General features: G+C 35.6%; 2 protein-coding genes across 2 annotated transcripts in view; one reads left to right on the forward strand and one right to left on the reverse strand.

The window, feature by feature from the left end:
• Window positions 1-17750, forward strand: LOC129743977 (protein crossbronx homolog). The gene is made up of 4 exons (XM_055736241.1): window positions 1-244; window positions 312-376; window positions 444-547; window positions 16648-17750. The coding sequence occupies exons 1-4, from the start codon at window positions 177-179 to the stop codon at window positions 17104-17106; spliced, it is 696 nt and encodes a 231-aa protein (XP_055592216.1). The 5' UTR covers window positions 1-176; the 3' UTR covers window positions 17107-17750.
• The window catches only part of LOC129743974 (enolase-binding protein-like), a 22225-nt gene continuing 19601 nt past the window's right edge, over window positions 17544-20167 (reverse strand). Inside the window, exons 4-5 of the mRNA XM_055736238.1 lie at window positions 18238-18402; window positions 17544-18180 (exon numbers count right to left, since the gene is read on the reverse strand). Coding sequence (XP_055592213.1) covers window positions 17815-18180; window positions 18238-18402 — 531 coding nt within the window. The 3' untranslated portion in view covers window positions 17544-17814. The remainder of the gene's footprint in view (window positions 18181-18237; window positions 18403-20167) is intronic.

A 20167-nucleotide genomic window follows, 5' to 3' on the forward strand; every position in this document is an offset into this window, starting at 1 on the left:
AAAATTTTGATTCTTGTTTGTGTACATTTTTCCTCGAAGTGCGAGTTGATTTTTTTCTTTAAAATAGTGTTATATTTCGTTAAAATGCTCGTTAAACTTATTTAAAATTGATAGGAACTAGTTAAACCGTCCAACGCTAAATATAAGTGAAACAGTGTGAGAAAATTTACCCGACAATGACTCTGGATTCTTATGACAAACTTTTGGGAACCGTACTGCAAGAGTACAAAATTTTAGCTGAATTGTGAGTTTGCTTTTAGGTACTTATTTTAGGATACACATTGATTTTACTACCATTTATGTCTTTCCAGCGAGCGTTTGCAAAGTGAAGATTTGGGTGGTGTGTACGTCATTCCGTCCTTCGAAAACAGCTTCCGTAAGTATCCACAACCAAATCGATTATTTGGATATAAACATTTAATAATTCCTTTCTCGTTTTGCAGTTTGGTTCGGGGTAATTTTCGTTCGAAACGGCCCCTTCAAGGATGGCGTTTTTCGGTTCTCGATTTCGTTACCGGACAAATTCCCTGCCGACTCTTCAGTTCCGGTAAGTCGAAAATTATTTATTTCTCTTCAGCGAGCACATATAAAATAGAAATCGAGCAAATATGTTGTAAAATTTTATTTTTGAGTAAACAATATTTACTTTAAGACAACATGTTTGTAAATAATCGTATGTTAACGTTTAAAATTGTTTTTACAAAGTCTGATAAAATTCAATTTTCCTAGATTGCCTATTTACAAAAAAAAAATCAATTTGCTTAGGTCGTTAAGGCGATTGAAAAATGGGTTTCATTTCTGTGTACAGTGAGGTGTCGGTGTCGGTTTCGTGTGTAAAACATGCAAGCCAAAGGGAAAAGTTTGCCATTGATAACTTAAAAATGATAAAAATAAACATGATACTCATGTGCGTAGAAGGGCACTTGGCAAAATAACCATGTAAATTTCCGGAAACCGTTTCAAAATTGTGATAATTGCGGAAAACCGTGTAAAAATAATTGGGATTGGGACTTGCTCTGGAACTTGAGACGATTGCAACATAAAACCTGAGACCTGAGTCATAAATCCTGTAAATCTGAGTCTGAACATCTAGGAAACGAGACCTGAGACAAGATATCTTACACATGAGACCAGAGACCTGAGATCTCAAATCTGATTCATCAATCTTAGACCTGAGTCATTAGATTTGAGACCTGAGCGAGACATTAAGGCTTAGGGACATGAGATATGATGTATGAGATATTGAGATCTGAGACATCATATATGAAACATGAGACATGAAAAGTGCGACGTGCGACGTTAGAAGTGAAATGTGAGAAGTGTAAAGTAAGACGTGAGAAGTGAGATGTGAAACGTGAGAAGACAGACGTGTGAATCGAGACGTAATAAGTGAAAAGTAAAACGCGAGATATGAGACGTGAGAAGTAAAACGTGAGAAGTGAGATGTGAAAAATGAGAAGGGAAATGTGAGAAGTCAGATATGATAATCGAGACGTAACAAGTGAAAAGTGAAAGGCGAGACATGAAACTTGGGAAGTGAGACGTTAGATGTGAGAAGTGAGAATTGAAATATGAGAAGCCAGACTTCTCACATTTCACTTTACACACCTCTTTTCTCACAGCTCATGTCTCACGTCTAACTTCTGATGTTTCACTTCTTACTTCTCATGTATCACTTGTAACGTCCGTTTATCACTTTTCACTTCTCACGCTTTACTTCTCATTTCTCACGTCTCGTTTTCACGTCTTTTGTCTAATGTCTCATTTCGCATGTTGCATGTCAATGTTGCATGTCCATGTTTCATGTCTCAGACCTTACTGTTGTTGCCGCGAAAAATACACCACCGTTCCGTCAGCGAAAATGGTTTATTTAGGCTACAAAACTGTAGATAATATTTAGTTTTTGAATTGGGACACATTTTAGGTTTTGAAAGAAAAAATACTCACAATTATCAGTGGCGAGAATATAAATTCTTGGCGCACAACAATCAAACTCGAAAACTTGGAGGCAAGAATATTCTATCAAATGGGTGATACCTTTTTCATAAAGTTGTGACTTACAATTGCTTTAGCGATTACAATTCTGCAAATTTTATATAATTTCACAATGCGATATTTAGGCGAATTTCACAACGAAACCAAGTTTTTTTACTTACGATTTTTTCCAGTTGCTGTAACTGTTGAAAACAAATCGTTTTTAAAGGCAATTCACCACTTTAAACTTAACTAAATTGTTACAATTTACGAGGAATATAAACTCCGGCTGAACCACGTTGATTTTTAGTAAAGCAGTTTTCTTCTCAACTCTTCTGACTATCTACTTCCTTCTTCTATCTACTGACAATCTACTTTACATTTTCCTTTCTATCCTTTACTTCCTCTTCTTACTCATTTCACCTCCTACACGCTTAGCTTCTAAAATCAACCGATGGTTTAATCCGTGGCAACACTTACATCGCATGTCTGATGTCTCACATCTCATTTCTAATGTCTCATGTCTAAGGACTCAGAACTCAGGTCTTAAATCTCAGGCCTTATTGAGAAGTGAGATATGAAACGTAAAAAGTACGACTTGAGAATCTAGACGTAATAGGTGAAAAGTGAAACGCGACATGAGACATGAGAAGTGAGACGTAAGAAGTAAGACAATAGAAGTACGAAGTGAGAAATCAGACGTGTAAAGTCAGACGTGAGAATCGGGATGTAACAAGAGCGAAGTAAAACATAAGACATGAAACGTGAGAAGTGAGGTGTGAGAATTGAGGAAGGAGACATGAGAAGCGAAACATCTCACTTCTCACATTTCACTGTTCAAAACTTTTTTCTCACTTTTCTTACTTCTCATGTCTAACTTATCACATCTCATATCTCACGTGCAGCGTTGCCAGATCTATGGATTTCTCTGTAGATCCACGAATTTTTGGCACACAAATATACGGATAGATGCACGAAATCTACGTATTTTTCTGGTGACCAAAAAAAGGTAATCAAGTTTCATTTAGCCAAAATCAGTACATTTTTTCGTCAAACCTACCGATTTGAGCGGTTTGCAATCACGTTCAATTTCTCACATCTCATGTTGTATGTCCATGCCTCAGGCCTTATCTCGCATGTCTCTTATCGCATGCCTCATGTCTCATGTCTAAGGACTCAGAACTCAGGTCTGAAATCTCAGGCCTTATGCCTGAGGGCTAAGGTCTCATGTCTTAACCCTCATCCGCATTAGATTTCATTACCCTAATCAGCACTAGGAGTGTCAATTTGACACTCCAAGCTAAAATCATCATAACTCTTTTTATATCTAACCGATTACAATAAAACTTATATCACTAAAAACCTTGTAATGTCAGTAAAATATGTTTAGAATATTATATATAGCTAAAGCTTCTAGTTTTCTCGTTATTCAGCATGGAAGAAAAAAAATCCGACAAAACATGCCTCAGGAAAACTGCTGTAGTTCATATATTACACGTCCAAAAAAATATTTGCCTTATGCATATGAAAGTTGAAGTTAATGTCTACATCATGAAGCCAAGAAATATTTTTTTAAATTTTTTTTTATGAAATGGTCACAAAAAGTTAAAAAAGTGGTCTGAAAAACCTACTTTTCATTAGATTGCTAGTAAAAACTGTTTGAGCGGTGGTAGAGCTTTTGTAAAGATATCATTGCAAATTTTATTCTAATTCTGACATTTTGTTGTCTTTAGATTTTTGATGCAACAAAAAATGAATTTACTGGAATTTTGCAAAGTTGACTACTTTGCGCGATTTTTTCACAAGTTGAAATTTCATCTGTTTTTGTGGTCCACCGTCAGGTTGTACCCGGATTTTCAGTGCTTTTACTATGCTTGGACCAATCAAAAGTATATTCATTGGAAAGAAAATTTAATCTACATTCTAGTGAGGTGCAACAATTCACGCTGTGAGATTTTACAAAAATATAAACATTATAAACGTAAAATAATTCCTGAATTTCTAGAACCACAAGCAGCGCGTCCAGCAAAACGTGTTTGTTTGCTCTCCGAGTAGGTACGGTGGGTGGTGATTTGGGCGGAGACCAAGCCGAGAGAGAATTTCCAACGAAGAAACGCACGACACGCATCATTATTTCGTCTGTCGGCTTCGCTCTCTGAACAAATCACCACCCACCGTACCTACTCAGAGAGCAAACAAACACGTTTTGCTGGACGTGCTGCTTGTGGTTCTGGAAATTCAGGAATTATTTTACGTTTATAATTTTCATATTTTTGTGAAATCTCACAGCGTGAATTGTTGCACCTCACTAGAATGTAGATTAAATTTGCTTTCCAATGAATATACTTTTGACCAAAGTAAAAGCACTGAAAATCCGGGTACAACCTGACGGTGGACCACAAAAACCAACCCCCTGGCAACTTGACAGTTCTGGCGAGTTTCGTGTGCCTGATTAAAATTCGCAGATGTCGCATGTGTACCGCTTGTTTACATACTTTTCGAACCATGCGTATGGAAAGGGCACATCATCAAATGTGGTGCGAATCATAAAATTCGAATGAATGAAAAAAAGTTTCAACCGAAATTATTACTCTCATTCAATATTCTACCTATTTATTTATTGTATAGGAACAGTTTTCCATAAACCGAGGCATTTTCTGCTATAATTTGAAAGATTTGTTATACTAATTTTTTCATATGTATCGCAGTTTAGGAAAATCACTCGATGATGGTTGGGGTAATGTTTTGTTTTACATTTATTGTGTACGATCGTCAACAATAGTTTCGGTGGAAGGGGTTCTTTTCCCAAAAATCTGCCGTATATTAGTGAATTATTTTGCTCATTCCAGAAGTTTTAAACCTTATAAAGGACACACAGATTTACGTCTGAGTGCCGTTTGCTTCGACTGAACTTCTGAAAACAAATTCACTTTACGTATAACTAAGCTAATTTTCAATTCTTAACATTTTTTTCATTTGTTGAATCGATTAAAAGAAACCATATTTCCATATGCGCCCTTCCGACATGTTAAGTCGCTTGATTTTCGATTTGACAGAACCAGAGAACCAGAAAAAACTGGCACACGCGATTTGTATGGGAAACGTCAAGTTGCCAGGGGGTTGACAAAAACAGATGAAATTTCAACTTGTGAAAAAATTGCGCAAAGTAGACAACTTTGCAAAATTCCAGTAAATTCAATTTTTGTTGCATCAAAAACTAAAGACAGCAAAATGTCAGAATTAGAATAAAATTTGTAATGATATTTTTACAAAAGCTCTACCACCGCTCAAACAGCTTTTACTAGCAATCTAATGAAAAGTAGGTTTTTCAGACCACTTTTTTAACTTTTTGTGAACATTTCATTAAAAAAAAATTAAAAAAAATATTTCTTGGCTTCATGATGTAGACATGTCCTACTTGAACTTTCATATGCATAAGGCATATATTTTTTTGGACGTGTAATATATGAACTACAGCAGTTTTCCTGAGGCATGTTTGTTCGGATTTTTTTTCTTTCATGCTGAATAACGAGAAAACTAGAAGATTTAGCTAATATTCTAAACATATTTTACTGACATTACAAGGTTTCTATTGATATAATTGAAATTCATAATAATTCAAACGACTTAAATAGATTTTACTTTTGGAGTGTCAAAATGACACTAAGTCGGAAAAGGGAGTTTTTTTGTCCAGGCTTCCAGGGTTCATCCATAAATAAAGTAAAGATGCAGATTGCTAAGTAGGCCTCGCTCGTGTGCGGTTGCATTTTTTCTTCGGTCGTATTGCGGTGCCACATTTAATTGGGTTCTTGTTTAAGTATTTTGGAAATCCTAATTTTTAAGATATTTAGTGGTCTGAAAGAAGTTGATTCTGCGTTGTGGATGAAACATAAATTGGAATTTGCTAGAAAAGAAATACATAGGGGAGAGGAAGGCTATATGCGCATATTAAGGAAAGCACTCATTTTCTCCTATACTCCAAAAGATAGGAGTCTGAAAACTATATGCACATGAGCGGACATCTGTTTTATATACGTTAGTGAAATTTTTCTGTTAAAATCTCTTACAGTTTTTGTGAAAATAATTTTATAATAAAAGAAGTCAAAATAGCCAATTTCCGAAACTGGCGGGCTAAATGCGCATATTTAAGTTTTTAGCTATATTTCATTACCACTTGCAATATTTTGATATTTTTTAATTGAAAATGGTAGAAACGGATGTTAAGCATACGTCAAGGCCGAAATTTTGGTGAAATTTTTTACATCACTAGTTCTTTTGCATGAAACATAGTTAAGTATGCCATATGGCCATATTTCAGGGTAATATTTTGTCCATATTGTATTTTTATCGGATCTGTAGGAAGTTCTTCTTTTTTCGCTGTAAGATCGTGATTTGAGCGTAGATTTCATGTTTAAATGATAGAAAGTAAAAATTTTTTAAGACTAATCTATTTTTCTTGATATAGGCATTTAACCTGCCTTGATATGGGCATTCAGAACCTGTCTTTTATTCCAATATCTTATCATTTACAACTTTGCCAAAAGCTTCGATTTGTTGAATTTCCGATTTCCAGATGAATAAGAAAGAAAAACCACTAAAATTTTTGTTCACAGAATCTGTATGCACAATAATTAAAGTTCAATATATTATAACAAAACTGACAAAAATCTTGTTTGAATTTTTAATTTTTTTTTGACTTTATATAATAACTAGCTGATCCCATACGAACTCCGTTTCGCTTTCAACTTGGAATATGTCATGAACAGTTTGTATGAAAGTCAACTGCCAAGCATTTTCCAGATTCATTGTTAAGTAATAATTGCAAAAATATTGGACGATCACTTCGTCTGTCGTCTGTAACTAAATATGAAATCAGGAATCAAAAACCACGTGTATAAATTTCATGCATAACAACGCAATTATTGCCAAAAAGCTAAACCCCTTTCGGGGGCTCTTATATAAACTTTGATATCTGAAATCGATTGCCCTTCCCTCGAAACTCCCGTGTGCAAATTTTCAAAACAATCCATTGTATAATAACGTCAATATTGCTAAAAATAGTGAAAAATTAATTTATATGGACGACCCCTTTCGTCGATCCCTGGCAAAATATTTGACATCTAAGATCGACTGTCCGTCCCTGAAAACTACCGTGTGCAAATTTTCATCCCAATCTGATGTATAATAACGACGATATTGTAAAAATATTGAAAGGTTAATATGGACGACCCCCTTTGCCGGCCCCTTAAACTGAATTTAATACCTGAAATCCATTGCTCATTTCTCAAAACTCTCGTGTACCAATTTTCGTCTAAATCCGATGTATAATAACGACAATATCGCATCAACAGTGAATAGTTAACATGGACGACCCCTTTAGCCGACCCCTGATTTTAGTTTGGATAAGTAAAATCAGTTATTTGTACCTAATAACTCCTATGTGCAAATTTTCATCCCAATCCGATGTATAAAAACGACAATATCACTAAGATTCTGAAAATTCAATATGGACGATCCCTTTTGCCGGCCCCTTACACTGAATTTGATACCTCAAACCGATTGCACGTCACTCAAAACTATCGTGTACCAATTTTCATCTGAATACGATGTATAATAACGTCAATATCGCAATAATAGCGAACAGTTAATATGGACGACCCCTTTAGCCGACCCCTTACACAAAATTTGACACCTACAATCGATTTCTCGTCTTTAAAAACACTCATGTGTAAATTTTCAACACGATCCGACGAATAGTAACGTCAAAATCGCGAAAACAATATTTGTCTTGTATGGACGACCCCCTTCAGAAGGGGTCATCCAAAAATCTGAAAACATTTTTCATCTTTCCTGGTCCTAATGAGTATCCATGCCAAATTTCAGACCTCTAGCTCTTAAGACGGCTGAGTCTATAGAGGACAAACAAACAAACAAACAAACAAACAAACAAACATACAGAAATTGCTTTTTATATATATAGAAGATTTAATTTTTTTATGCCATGTGTTAAAAGCGTATTACCCTCAAACTGCACTAATTAGATATGATGAATCTCCAGCCATATCGTCAATCGGCTGTATGCGCATATTACCCAATATGCGCATATAGGAACACTTCCCTACTTGTTTTGTCCAGAATGTGTGTGGTGAAATTGAAAAAACATTCGTGTGATTCGTAGTGTACAAAAAGAAGCGAATCCGATAAAAATGACTGCCATAATGCGAAGAACGTCGGGTACAAGGACGACAAACGCTCGAGAACTTGGTGAGAGCATGCAAACACGGCTTTGGTTGCTGTATTTTTTGTATTCATGTTTAACACATTTATTATGCCCACATCGTGTAATCAACGTTGTCATGGATATAGATATCGTGAACCTAGACCAGACTAGAAGTTGGTGTCATCCGAATAGGTTTCGATTGCTTTGATGTTAAAAATCATGTACATAACTATTCTTTATAGTTTTTTTCCTTCACACAATCGTTCAATAAGATGTTTAAAGACATAATTTCTCGACAACCTCTATAAAATCTTGATACATTTTAAGTATCATTTTTTTAGATTTTGAGTTAATTAATGGATAGCTGATAAAAAAGCTGCGGAAACGTGTATTAAAATTTGTAAACAACAAATGAGAGCAAATAATTCATGGTATAAAATAAGTATCCTTTTAAATGGTTAAGAGGTAAGATGTTAAAAATGTGTAAATCTCGCATGAGCTTTCATTACGTTGTGTGAAACAAAATGTAAACAAACAGTTTAATCATGAAAAAAATTCAAAAACAGAAATGAATTAGTCGCAACTTCTTTCCATTCAGATTATTTGTTGCCTGGACAAATAAGTACCTATAAGTAAAATACAAGTTTTCATGTTGTTTTGATGACTTTTGCTGCAGTTTTCTGTGAATTCTTAAGATGTTTCATACGATGTAATGAAAGCTCACGCGAAACATTTTTTCTAAATTTATATATTCAAAATAGCTTAACTCTATTTAAGGGGATTTGTGGGGGGTTGGACAGGGCATTGAACGATCGGAAAACTGATATACAATGGATTGTGGGTTGAAGCCAGCCGGAGTATCTCGACAAATTTGGAATTCTAATAAGGATAGGGAGTAAGATGAGCCAAACCTGTCCCAAACCAGTGGTAACGGACCCCTTGGTTGTGCTGCAATTATTGTTGATGAGTTAAGCATGAACAACATTTGAATATGCGATCGAGACTTCCCGTACCGACTCGGGTCGAAAGACCTATCAGCCACTGGTGGGTCCAACATACATACATACATACAAATAAAGTAAAGATGCAATATTAAAGAACTTTTGAGTTCATTTAGGGCGGATGAGGGTTAAGTCTCGTGTCTTATATCTCAAGTCCATTATCTCTGGTCTCAGGTATTACTTTACAAGCTTCAGAGCTATAAATCTTCCAACTTGTTTTCCATTGTAAAGATTTTCTTTCAGATACCGTGTTTATTGCGAAATCAGTGATAACTCTCAAAAAACTCTGTTCAAAAGTCATTTAAAAATTTATGTAAAACCATGTAAAAGAACCACTGTGCAGGGCTGGTAGCGAGTCACTTTTTAGTGACTTGGTCACTTTTTTTGGGTCAGTCACTAAAAAGTCACTTTTTTCATCATTTGGTCACTAAAGTCACTATTTTTCGAAAAATGGTCACTATTATCACCAAAAGTCACTTTTTTCATCGAAAATAAACCAATGAAAGAGTAATTTGAGTTGCGCGTGTTAATATTGACGGTATTAACGGTAAATTACTTGATCAGTCAGTCAGAAATTTTATTCGCCTCCGGCGAAATTTCGACATGAATCACCCTTGGCTTGAGACATTTCGATCTACGACATTATTTGACGTTCCATGAATTGAAACTAACTTTGATGAAAGCTTTTAATTTTTAGTTCAATCAACCTTTTGTATAACCCTATCTCGTCTTTAGAATGGGTTTTTTATTAAGAAGTGTAACTAAGATTGAGATTGAAACGAACCATTTTTTTTATTAAAAAAATCTTTTGAGTCATAACCAATGTTATGTTGATACGAAATATTCCTAAAAAACCAATTTCATACTAAATTTTATTTCGTGTTTTTTGTTCTTCTAAATACTTAAAAAAAGGGTTTTAAAAATTTACACAATGCTACAAAATTTACATTTTTCTTAGGTGCAATGAATTTAAACGGTAATTTCAACTAATTTGGGCTCCTCGAATCTAAATATGTATGCAATATTTCTATCAGCTTTTGTTATTGAAATGACTTTTGAAAATAATTAAAAATCTTTAGAGAAGTTTCTGCACTTTTTTTTTACAAAAACTCAAATCAAAAACATATTATTTAAAAATAAAAGTTTTATATGAATTGATAAGCTATGAATAGAATCAAGTTTTTTTTACACTTTCTGCTGTGATGTCAAAAATACTTGTAATGACATTTTTCCACAATCAGTTATCTATCAATGTTTGATTTTACTAGTAGTAAACTTCTTATCACCAAAACTAAATGTGTTCGGCCGAATTTGACAAAAAATCTAGTTTAGGACACTATTTACCAAATCAATAATTTAAAAAAAATAAGCATCAAAATGGTTATAGTGAAACATGTTTATAGAAAAAACTCTTCCTGAAATGTTTTTAAAAGCTAATCTTTTTTATTTCCATATTGTTTTTTCAATTTACCGAATTTTACTGTACAGTTTTTTTTTCAATTTTCTAATCAACTTGCCGGATTTTTTTTAAATCAAACTTTTTAAATTTTTAAGACATATTTTTAACAATTAATTCCTTGTTTTTTAATTCTGAATTTTCGTGTTCTTCAACCATAAGCCAAATTTTTAATAATGAAACATAATTTCAACCTTCTGTTCTTTCGGGACCCAATATTTTAATTAAAATTGACAAATACTCAGAGCTTGTAATTTAAAGCTTAAAAACTTTTTATTGATATTTTTTATATGAAATCATGTTTTTTTTTTGGATCGATCATAATTTTCAAATTAATCTAAACAGTTTGAAAAATTGTTCTAAGTAGCAACTTTAAAAATAAATTTTAATACGCAGTGTTAACTAACTTTGTATTTGATTTGTGCTTTCAATATTAATATCAAAAGTTTTGAACTCATTATTTTTAATTTTCATCAGTTTTTATCATTCACGTAATTACTCATTTTCTAACATTTCTTTGTCAGTGTAGTTGAACATGAAATGATTATTTTAGCTTCAAAAATGAAATTTTGATAACTGGAGGATTTTACTTTATTAAAGGTTTTATGTCTGGCTTATATAACTGGCACTTTTAAAATAATTATAAATATATTCTTCTTTTTATCAAATTAAATTAAACCATCGAACACTGAATAAATTCTGTTCAAAATTCATTTCTTATTCAGTAATCGGTAATTCACATTTTAAATCGTGATTGAATATTTCTTGTTCAAATTAAAATATTACAGCGGAATTTCTCACTAAACTTCCAGTTGAAAATGAGGAAAAGAATTCCAAATTTAGATGAATAAAAATAAACAATTATTTTAGAATTCAGATTTTTTTAATTTTAAATTTGCTAAGAAATTCTTTCGAAACAAATTTATTCATACTTTCTTGACTTATCGAAATTTTGAAACATTCACTGTAATATGTTTCCAGAATTTTGTTTATCAGTCATTTTTGTAGTTTGTGTGTTGAACATGAGTGACAAACGGTGTATGAAAACCCTTTCCTTTTCAATTTTATATTTTTGGTATTGTTATTATTTTTATCAAAATTTGAATTTCGAAACCACCCCCCCCCCCCCCCCCTTCCATGGACGGGTGCTTCGGGCCTGATTTGGTAACTTTTTGTGTACTTCAAAGTTACTTTTTTCCGTTATACATAGTCACATTTTGGTCACTTTTTTCGGTCCTCAAAGTCACTATTTGGTCACTTTTTTCCAAATTTTGGTCACTATAGCCACTACTTTTTCATTGTCGAACCGCTACCAGCCCTGACTGTGTAATTGCAAATCTTGCATTAATTTCCATAAATTTTGAGTATATAAACAAAACTGATGTGGACTAGGGTGGCCAAAAATCGAGGTGTCCATTGCGGAAAATCGTGAAATACTTAGTCGGGATTTGAAATCGTCTAGAAAATTCGGAAAAAATCGGGAGTTTTCCAAGAAATTAATTCAGAGCCTTGGAATCCTCCAGAATGTGTGACCGTATAGAATTGTATAGAAAGCTATGTAGAATTGCGTAACTTATGCTAAAAGAAAAATAACCCACACTTTGGGCTACTAAAAAATGATAAAATTTTAGATGACTGAGAAATAGCTTGAAGACATAAGAGATTTTTCAGATTCAATTTATTTGTGGTCATTATATAAATGTTAACTCCCGTTTAGCTTGCATCTTCTTTTTTGTTTAATAACGGAATGTCTTGGCAAAAATCCGAATCTCAGCTATTTTGTTAGTAGATCACGACTCAAATTTTAAATGGCCACTACTTAGCATTGAAAATTTTGAATTGAGCCGCCGCCGTTGTATAGAGGATAGCCTTCGAGTCTTCTAAGCCAACGGTCATGAGAACGAATCCCAATTTAGATCTCACCGAGCAGTAGAGAAAGAATGTGAACACATTGTGATTATTTTTTTCAATATGTTTATCTGCATTAGGTTTTTGAATCATGTTGACATCAAGAAAAGTGTTTTTATAAAGGCTTGGTAAAACTTTAAAAGAACATGTTGAGGGACCAAATTCCTTAAAACACCAAGAAGAAGAGAAATTCGGTTAACCAGAGTTTCATCCAAGTGAATCCCTAAGTACTGAAAGCAATTTACTCTCTCAATAATATTTTCTTCCATAACTGGATGGTTGATTGACAATATTTTTTATTCAAAAAACAACAACATTTGTCTAGTTTTTGCATAGTTAAGAGAATGAAGGTTTGTGTCGAAATATTTTGATAGTAATTTCAAATCGTTATCCATTTGTTGAATGATAATATCGGTTCATGTAGGGTAAAAAATAACTGTGTCATCAGCAAATAAGCGGGCTGTGCCATAGAGTTGTAAGTTACAAAGATCATTCATATGCAACAGAAAAAGTAACGGGCTAATATTGCTTCCTTGAGGACCACCAATATCAATTTTGCTCAAATAACTTTTTGTATCCTCGATAGCAACAAACTATTTTCTTCCCGATAAATAGCTGTGAAAAACTTTATAAAATGCGACTCTTATCCTTATCTTTCGGATGAATTTTCGAACTTTTTTGTGATACCACCCATCATTTTCTGCACAGTAATGCTGGTCAGCCCCAGTTCTGCCACATTTCTTCAGTTTGCCCTTAACTATTGCCCAATATTTCTCGATGAGACGAAAATCCGGACAGTTTGGTGGATTGATACTTTTTTTCAACAAAATCGATCTTATTCTCCTTATACCACTTAACGACATCCCGGCTGTAGTGGGAGCTTGCCAGGTCCAGCAATTAATTTGTTAACGGGTATTTGTCCAAAATCCATTTTGACGTAAGTTTCGTCGTCCATCAAAATGCATCCGTTGTACTTGGTCAACACTTTCTCGTAGAACTTCCTTGCCCAGGTTTTGGCAACCAGGTTTTGTTTCAGCGGGGTGTTTGCTTGCATGATACGGCCGCAAGCCTTCTCGCAAACAATTCGTCGAGCTGTACTGTGGTTCGTCTTGAACTTTTTCGCCAAATCACGCAAGGAGAGAACGGTGTTTTGATTTCGACACGGAAGGCCGATTTTTAATTATTGACGAAAAATATTTTGAAAATTTTAACAGTTTTGTCGTTTGTACCGTCGCTAAATGGTGTTATTTTAACGTGTTTAGTGTAGAGTGCAAAAATAGTCAGCATTGTGAAGTGAACCAGCGGAAGAAGAACGATGAGCTTCGCAGATGCTGCTCCTGATGAAGCAGCATCTAAAATGACAAGGCCCCCTAACCTTCAAACTGGGAATGAATCAGCATTACGAGATGATTCTATGGAATGTACCGAGTTGCAACAATCAGCAAAAAGGAACCAGGACGACAATTATTTAAACACAAATAGGACTACAGAAAGGCATGGACAGGAAAGATCAACAAAAACCTTTAAAAACTACGAGTACAAACCAAGTGATGGACGACCATACAGAGTACAAATAGAAAACACAGATATTGAGAAAACGAAGAATCGCTTGAAAATTGGAGAAATCCTACATCAGAATGGTTTCGATAAATCAATCGAGGACATCCGAAAGACTGGTAGGAATAAGGTGACGGTATACGTAGGAAACTGGAGAGATGCAAACCGTCTAGCTGCATGCAAAAATCTTCAACTGAAGAACTTCAAGGCATACATTCCGAAACAATTCGTGACAATGACTGGTGTGATTTCGGGGATTTCCATAGACATGGATGATGGAATAAAAGATAACATCCAAAGCCACATAGAAATTGAATCAGTGTTCAGGATGAGTCGTTTCAAGGACGGAAAAAAAGAGCCAACGCACAAAATGGGGTGGTATTCAGGAGCAATATTCTTCCCACTTACATAAGTATTTTTTCTGCTATTTTCAGAATACAACCATACATCAGGAAGCCCGTAATCTGCTACAAGTGCCTAAGGTACAACCACCTATCAAAAAACTGCAAAGCAAATGTTGAAAAATGCCCTAGTTGTTCAGAGGAACATCCGGTAGACAAAAATTGCAAAAAAATAAAATGTTTTTACTGTGAGAGCAACGAACACAAAACGACGGATAAATCATGTCCAAGATGGAAGAAAGAAAGCGATATCCAAGCAACCATGGCAAAGAAAAGCATGACGTATCAAGAAGCAAGACAATCGTATCAACTACCAACAGAAAACCAGTTCGATGTTTTAAGAAACGCTGAGGAGTATCCAACACCGGCAGAATCGTATGCCAACATTACAACCAGGACAACAAAATCTTATCAACAAGTACCAAAAACACGGAACAATACACCGATAAACAGCCGACAAAATAAAGGAAAAGAAGGAGCAGATTTTACAACAGGAGCATCGAGTCTGACTCAGAAGGAGTTTGTAAAGAAACGCAGAATGGAAGAAGAAAATATAGGAAACGGTTTGAGCAATGAGTACAGAACAGGAGAAATGGAAAAACTGAAGAAACATTTAGAAGAGACAATCAAGAAGCAAACACAAACACAATGGAATAGAGTTATGGAAGAAATTAGCACAAAATTAGTAGAAATTTTAAAACCTCACGGTACACCAGGAGAGGAACTATCCGCTCAAATCATGGGTGAGTTGAGAAAAGCAGGTGAGTGGACTGGAATCACTTTTATATAGGAAACATGTTCAACATATTACAAGCAAATATTCAGAGCTTAAAAACAAACAAAAATGAACTTACACATGAAATTTGTTCTGGAAAATATGACGCAGCACTTTTATCGGAGATTTGGGTAAAACCAGATCAAATGTTAACTGAACGGTGGAATATCCAAGGATATCACCGTATACTAGCACCGAGATCCGATGGTTTTGGAGGAGTAGGCATTTATTTGCGTTCGGATTTATCTTTCAAAAAGATCACACTCAATTCAACCATGAATTTTGAAACTCTGGGGATAAAAATACATCCAATCGACCTGGTTCTTGTAACAATTTACATAAATCCAAGAATCACTATACAAGAACTTGAAACATGTATACCAATACTATTAAATGAAATATCTAATTACCCAAAAGTGTTTATAGGAGGAGATTTTAATAGTCATAATGAGTTGTGGGGATGCTCAGAAACAAACAACAAAGGTAATTTGGTTTATGATCTAATTACAAATTCCAATTTACTGTTTATGAACACTGGAGACTTAACATATATGCCGTCTAACGTTAATCAAAGACCTAGTGCTATTGATCTGTCAATGTGCACTTCAAATTTATTTGATAATGCAAAATGGGAAGTACTGGGAAAGAGTTTCGGTGGAAGTGGACACCTTATGTTGAAAATACAACTACAACTAAGCTACAAACCAAAAAAAAAGTTCTATTTTGACCGTATAAAAATTGCTTAAGAAATTTCTCAAATAAAACATTGGGAAATTGAAGAATTTCAGGATTTTATCACATTATCCAATGAAATTCGTAAAAAACATAGAAAGCTCAGTGTACATACCCCGAAGTATTATTGGAACGATGAACTCTCCTTACTGTATGAGGCTAAACAGGAAGCGCTGAGAAATTATAATAGAACTAGTAGCACAGGAAATCTGATAGAATGGAAAAAAGCAACAGCAAAATTTAAAAAATTAAAATAAAACACATTAAAGATAAAATGTTAGAACTGTCTAGTTCAATCGATCCACGGAACATTAAAGAAAATTGGAACTTAGTAAAACGGTTAAGACTTAGTCCTATTGAAAATCCCAGAAATAATCCCATTCTCCATGAGAAAGACACGGCAGAAAAATTAATGGCAGATTTCCGGATTTTTTCATGGGTCAAACTGTACGTCAGGGTGAGAAGGTAGTTTCTGATCTTTGGTCTTGTAATATCAAGAGCGAGGATGTAAACATGATATTCAATGGTGAATTACTCGATGTATATTACTTTTTCTTCATCCATCCTTATACCTTATACTCCACAAGTAAGCATTTCGATTTTGCATTTTTCCTACATTTCAGACGATCGTTTTCCAAAGTGAAACATTCCATCCGCTGATCGATCCGTACAACGGAACACTTGAGCTCGGGGAAGCCTTCCCGAAGTGGAAAGCCGGCGAAAACCACATCTGGCAGTTGCTCAAGTTTGTGCAGTACATTTTCGGTTCCTTCGAAGAATTTATGTCCCTAACGGAGCAGAGCGCCAACAATGTGGCCTACGAGCTGTACCAACAATCGCGCCACGAATTTCAGCAAAAAGTGACGGATTGCGTGAGAATCAGCCAGAACAAATTGTATGATCCGGCACCGGTTCAGGACCGGAACTATATCGTTTTCGATCGGTTTTCCGAGGACGTTCACGGGCCGGTGCTGGAATCGATCCGGCAGGGCAAGGCTACGCCCGAAGTGACAACGCCACCCGCATCGGGCCTGTCGTGGGTCAAGGAAGGCGTCTTCCAGCCGCTCAGCAAACAGGGGTAAGTTAAGACGGGGATCTGTGTTGAAATCTATAACTGCATAATCATTCGGGGTTGTCCAGTGGTCTACGTGAAATAGTGCTACGTTGATATTTCATATTTTTCTCGATTTTTAATTCTTTTTTGAGTTCTGATTGAATTCTGAATTATGTTTTCAAGCTTTGCACATCAAATCTAAAATCCTAAACTCTTAAATTTTAACTCTATTCGAATATCTTTATGTATTTGAATAATATAGCTTTAATCATTTGTTTTAATACATTAGAAAATCTTAATCAAAAAATGTGGGTCCTTTGATTTTATCCTTGTTCTGGATATTTAGGTTTGACTCAAAATATTTTCTAAGATAATGTAAGATTTAGCACTTTCACGAAGATTCTGGGCAACTTTCTACAAACCATGAGGAACAAATTCGGTATCAAATGAACAAAACAGTGCAAATTTAAGGTAGAACTAAATGTAACGATGAGCTAATATTTATTTATTAGGAATCACATAATTTAGGAACGATGTAGAACAACGGATGATCAAATGGCAATAACATTATCATTTTGGAAATAATTATTATACCTACTAATCTTAACCAAACTATCTAGGGTTTAGCAAGAAATAATAAAACGAAAACACAGAAGTTGTGATGAGTAGAAACATTCGCACCAGGTTGCAGTTATTCGGGTAGAGCAGAAAAGAACATCCTTAGCGTTAGGGTTATCTAGTTCGCATTAACCCGGCTATACTTTCCCGTTCCCATCCGTTTGGCGCGACGATCGCTGATGACCCGGCGAGTGATGTCCAGCAGAGCGATGGCCAGTGCCCCAAACAACACGATTGAAGCTCCAAGGGCAATGTTTTTGAACTCCGGATATACTCGGCTCATCTCGATGTCCCCAATGTGGATGTGGATGTTTTCCTGGGATGGCTTCGACGGAGCCTGGACAGCTGGCTGTCCCGGATATCGGTGATCGGTGTGGGGAATGTTTGGAGCCACCGTTGGAGCTCCCGGTCGGTAGGATTCCTCGTACTCACTAATGACCACTCCATATTCGACGTTCACTTCTGCCAGGGATGTTTCGATGGCCTAGGGAAAGAACAAAATTTATTAGACTGATTCATACACGTGTGGTAATTTCCATACCGAGCCTTCGATGGAAGCTATAGCCCGGGACCAACCGTGGCCTTCTTCTTCGGTGTAGACGGTAACCAACTTCGCTCGGAATTCTCGGTAGGCGCGTTCTTCAAGGCCGGTGACCGTTACGTTGATGACCGTGTTTGGGCTCATGTAACGAACTGCGTTGGCAGTCTGCAAGCAGTAAAGATCGTAAGGTATTTTGCTCAATTTTGTCTTGGCAGTCTTCAAGACACTTATTCCGAAAACGCAATCTATTACATTTCGGTATATCAATAACGTTATATCCTTGAGTTTTTCGAGGTCTGCTAAATGAAGGAAAATTTAAAGACTTTGTTAGATCTGAGACATGAAATCAAGTTATAAACACCCAAAAATTAGAACCATAACCGATGCGTGAAGAGCTCGAAGAGACTAGTTGAAAGTGCAGCCGTAAAAACGATGAAAACCGGTATTGTGAGGAAGTACCCTGGATGCGCCGAATGAGATGAAAGGTGACTTTTATTTGGATCGCGATCATCGAGTTTTCGGTTCAGACGTCTACATTTGATGGTGCAAATCCCGCCGGATACCGTGTGTAAATTGGGAGAAGAGTATTTGGATGTGTCCAAGAGTGAAAAGTTGGGACATTATTGGGAAAGTAGTTGATTGGAAGACTTAAGGACTTGAGTGTATAAGTGCTTACTTCTTAGGAGGTTGATTATGGCGACCTTTTCCATCACGAGCCGGATTATTTGGTGGCGATGATATCATCATGCAAAGAAGACATTCCGGAAACGAGATAGAAGGTTAGTCCTCTTGTCTTAATCCTTTTATGAAGTGCTTGGTAAATTTCCACTCAAAAAATATCTCTAATTTTGAATTAATTCACAAGCCACTGACTGCGTTGCCCTGCTTACAGTCCTGTTATCCTTCAAGCTAGATGAACAAAATATGACCAACAACATGCAGATTTTCTCTTCCTAACGGACTTGTCCGTTTACATAATAATAATCCATGATGCATAACTTACCACGGAATGACTTATTTACCACATGCATATAACAGAAGTAAACCAAATAAGTCGCTCTTCAACAAAACGAACTAGGTTTTCCTATTTCGTCGTCGGAAGGCTGGTTCCGATCACAACCTGCTTGTTTCAAGCGTAGACTTTTCGGTAAACAATCGACCCTCGATTTGCCGATGTCGCCAATCGGCAACGGCATGAAGATAACCTCTTCCAAATTGCCATTCAAGATGTAGCTTTGACGTCTGTTCTGAAGAATGCATTCCACATCGCCAATGGACGATACTCCGTAATTGACCGAAGCCAATTTTGTACAAAGGTGAAAAGAATGCTTCTATGGAATGATAGCTCATTTTCAATGTACAAAACTGGTGTTCTCGGTTTGAACATCAATAATGGCGCCGACCACGTCCTAGTAGTCAATATAAAATGAGAAAAATAAAATCGAGCCTTAAGACCGAGACACCTGTTGTAAAAATGGGTCAAAGGACATGGTCATGGAGACACTTTTCACTGTGTTGTGATCGCAAAGTAAGAAACTTTTTCTACAGATGGGTTCTGAATCAATACCAATAAATCTGAGGTATATTTTTAAAATACTCTCCTAAATTCTCGTTACCTAGTGAAATCCCAAAATTGCAAAATTTTCCATCAGAGTAAACATCAGTTTTTTTGGTAATGTTCTTAAAATTTATTAATTGTTACTTTGTGAATAAAAAACTGAGAGTTAACGATATATATGAAAAGAGCAGGAAGAAGAGGCGAGACTAATCGAGAGGAAGAGGAGGAAGGTAACGCGTGAAATTTGGGTTACCTATGAAAATACGTTCGTCCGAAAGGGCATCTAAGGGCAGTTTTAACTCCTGAAAAAGCTATCTGCGATGAAGTGCACCTGCTCCAGTTCGAGCGGATGGTGCGGGATTTGGAAGGTAC

The sequence above is a fragment of the Uranotaenia lowii genome, chromosome 2 (genome assembly GCF_029784155.1).
Source record: "Uranotaenia lowii strain MFRU-FL chromosome 2, ASM2978415v1, whole genome shotgun sequence".
Taxonomy (NCBI): domain Eukaryota; kingdom Metazoa; phylum Arthropoda; class Insecta; order Diptera; family Culicidae; genus Uranotaenia; species Uranotaenia lowii.